Consider the following 3,603-nt stretch of genomic DNA (forward strand, 5'->3'; position numbering starts at 1 on the left):
TGCGCCAGCGAGTAATGCTTCATATTCGGTTTAATTTCATACTAGCAAGTAATGCTTCATACTCGGTTTCGTTGTTGATGAGAGGAATATGAACTTATGACGTAGTATAGTATGAGTTTTGAAATGTAATAACAAAATATATATCATTGAATATACGTGTAGAAAAAGAGATCAGTAGAATTATATGAGTGAAAAATGATACTTAGTACTATAGTCGAAATGAGGTGAAGGAAATTTAAGTCACTGTTAAGCATGGACCTTCAAAGTTTCATGTGCCTAATTCTGGCACCTGAAAGTTATTGCTTTCTCATCCATAGCTTGGCACTGAAAGGAGCTGTCGAATTCAATTTACCACAGCAGTTCACTGTTGTATACCATTCATACCCTGTCTTACAAAATGTTACAAAGGTCAAACCGATATCACCACGAGTGCATAAAATAAAGCTCGAAGAAGGAATCACAGAACAGATACATTATAGTGGAGTTTCGAGTCGCATACTCTAATTGCCTGCAAATTTCCTCTCTCCGGTCTGGCTTCCTGGCACTTGTGGTTCACATATTCATATCAAATATTAAAAAGAAACAGAATAGAAATTACTCTGGTTGATGAAAAGCAATGAAACATATATCATCATCACAACATCACTACATTGTTGTAGACACCAGCTAGCTTAACATAAAAGGACAGAAAGATAAGAAAAAAACAAAACAAAACCACAACAGTTTTGTCAACAAGCTGACACTTTTTATGGTTTCTATTTATTAATCGAACCACCAAAGCAAAGAGGCCTTCCAACCAAATACTAGCCATGGGCTATCTATTCCCAAATGCCGACTTCCATGAACCCATCCTCAGTTGCGCATCCTCTAAACATTCCTACACAATTGAATCCATACGCCACTTCTCCAGTCTTGGACACTGCTATTAGTCCGGCCTTCCCCTCGTCGAGCCTTTCTTTCACCACAAAGTCCACTGCTTCTTGCAGGCCCAACCCTTTGTACTCCATCACTGCAGCAACATCACGTGCCAGAGTTCCACGTATGATGGCCTCGCCTTCCCCAGTGCAAGAGACCCCGCATAAATCACATGCGTAGGTTCCAGCACCAATTAGAGGGGAATCACCAATTCGCCCCATCATCTTGTTCATGAGGCCACCAGTGGATGTAGCAGCTGCACACCGGCCTTGGCTGTCCACCACAGCACAGCCAACAGTCTCTGGCGCATAGACGCTAATAGGGAGCCCATTCATCACAATCGGACTCTCCACGCCCGCGCCACAGGAATCCAACGGGACTCTGTAGTCGAACTGCTCATTCCATGTTACAAAATCAAGATGATAAAAGTTAATTACATTTCATTCATTTTAAAGATTTATATTAAAGAAAAAGTTATAAATTGTGTGCTTGTGTGAAAATCGAAACATAATGTACCAGGATGGTGTTGGCTTCTTTTGCCTGTTTTAGCATGCCCTTGTTGTCCTCAGTAATGAAGTATTCATTATCCACCATTTCCATGTCCTGGCAAAACAACATATTTTCAATTCTATCATAATTTCATAAACATAATGCCGTGCTTAAATTTCTCACTACCAAGTAGTTATGACATAGGTAAGAACGTAATATATGCTTATCTCCGAGTTCTCCTCTACCAATTTGCCACTACTTTCTATATCAGTAAGTTCCTTCAACTAATTGTGACTAAAAGTGATGACGCCAACCTAAGAAAATAATTACTAGTTGTGTCACGGCTGAACTTGAAATATTCATAAAAGAGATAACAATCAAAACAGAGAACAACAAACACAAAACATGCCAGAAAAAAAAACCTGCAAACCATTAGACTCGTTTAAAATCCATAATTAAACGTCTCCAAATATCCTTGTATGGAATATTAATTTAATTTGAGGCCGAAAATTTAGAAAACCTTACATGTTTTTTGGCAAATGCTTCAGCACCAGAAAAGGCGAGATAAGAGTGGGGCGACTTGTCCATGACCAAACGGGCAAGTGAGATGGGATTCTTAACGCTGGTAACGCCAGAAACTGCACCGCAGCGTCTGCCATTCCCATCCATAATACTCGCTTCCATCTCCACCGTTCCTTTCTCAGTCAGGGCAGATCCACGCCCCGAATTGAAGAATGGATTTGTTTCCAATTCTCTCACCTGCACCATACACATAACAAAATCAACCTCCTCATTTCTCATCTTCATAACCATGAACAAAATCATAACAAACACAAAAATCAGTCCCGAATAAATTAGCAATTCAAAACCAACAAAATGGCTCTCTTTACCACTAGTGTAACACATTCATAAAATCAAAAGGTCCTTATCACATGCACAATGCCTCAGTCATGAATTTCTGGCGTAAAACACGTAAAAATTAATATGTGAAAACGACCAACGACCAATATAATGCAAAAAATGCTAGTTCCCATATGATTCAGACTACGAACTGGCAAAAAATAAAAGCAACGCATCGAAACACGAAAAAAAAATAATTTAAACACATGGACACACGCTAGAAAAACCGTTTAAATAAATAAACATCGAGACGAACAAACATACAACGAGCTCGACGACATCGATAGCAGGGAGGGAGGAGCGCAGAGCAGAAATGCCGAGATTGAGACAATGAGTGAGAAGCTGTTTAGCCTCTTCCTGACGCTCAGCCGGGAGGTTTGGGTCGACGCCGGCGCCACCATGTACAACAATAGCCCAACCACCCATCCCCGCCTCTGCCTCTGCTTTGGTAGGGTTTTTCCTTGTATTTACTAAAACCGGGCTCTCTCTTTTTTCTCTTTTTTTCTTTGCTCGAATTTTTTACAGTGGCTCTAAAGATTTCAGAGCTTGCTTAATATTCGAGTGAATGTGTTATGAGGCTGCGCGGCTCCTTCGTATTTATAGTGGTTTTGCGGACGTGAAATATTTGTAATAAAATTTAGTTTATTCGTGCCCTGCGATTCCGGTTGAGTTTATTACACGTGTGTAGCTGTACATATCGGTAGCTATCCTTTGATACGAAGAATGATAAGTATTTGACCTCAGATTATACTAAACATAAGCTTTTTTTTTAGTAAAATATGGATCGTTTTATTTAGCATACAGTGTACAAGATTAGAATTCCACGCATTTTTTGGTTTTCTTTTTCGTATTTTATTTTGCATTTCATTGTTATCCTTTGCCGATATACTAGTTTGATATCTTTACGATGATCTAATAATTTATTTCTGGTTGGTACATTGACGTTTTAAGAACTATATTCCATCTAGATTAAGAAATTCGAGGTATAATTTTTTTAGAAATTCTTAAAATTTATGCTCGAATATTAGATTTTATTTAGATTTTAGTTATATCATTTCTACTTTTTGAAATATGACAACTATCCGATAGAATAAGAATGCGCAATTCATCCATACAAAAAAAGAAAAGAAAAAAGAATGCGCAATTCATATTTCATTGATATTGCAATCCGTTGATATTTTTGTGATATAATAAATTTTCATAACATTGTCGAAAAGTAGATATTATTCTATTTCTAAAAGATATTACTTTTATTCTAAAATTTGATTGCAAATGAACAAAGATCGGAATATGCTTTCA

General features: G+C 37.7%; 1 protein-coding gene across 1 annotated transcript; it reads right to left on the bottom strand.

Moving 5' to 3' along the window:
* Positions 1-603: 603 nt before the first annotated feature.
* Positions 604-2,880, bottom strand: LOC108210615 (probable isoaspartyl peptidase/L-asparaginase 2). Its single transcript, XM_017381979.2, has 4 exons — positions 2,569-2,880; positions 1,930-2,163; positions 1,432-1,518; positions 604-1,307 (listed from the first exon to the last, which is right to left on the bottom strand). The coding sequence occupies exons 1-4, from the start codon at positions 2,728-2,730 to the stop codon at positions 819-821; spliced, it is 972 nt and encodes a 323-aa protein (XP_017237468.1). The 5' UTR covers positions 2,731-2,880; the 3' UTR covers positions 604-818.
* Between the last annotated feature and the right edge of the window lie 723 nt (positions 2,881-3,603).

The sequence above is a fragment of the Daucus carota genome, chromosome 3 (genome assembly GCF_001625215.2).
Source record: "Daucus carota subsp. sativus chromosome 3, DH1 v3.0, whole genome shotgun sequence".
Classification (NCBI taxonomy): Eukaryota; Viridiplantae; Streptophyta; class Magnoliopsida; order Apiales; family Apiaceae; genus Daucus; species Daucus carota.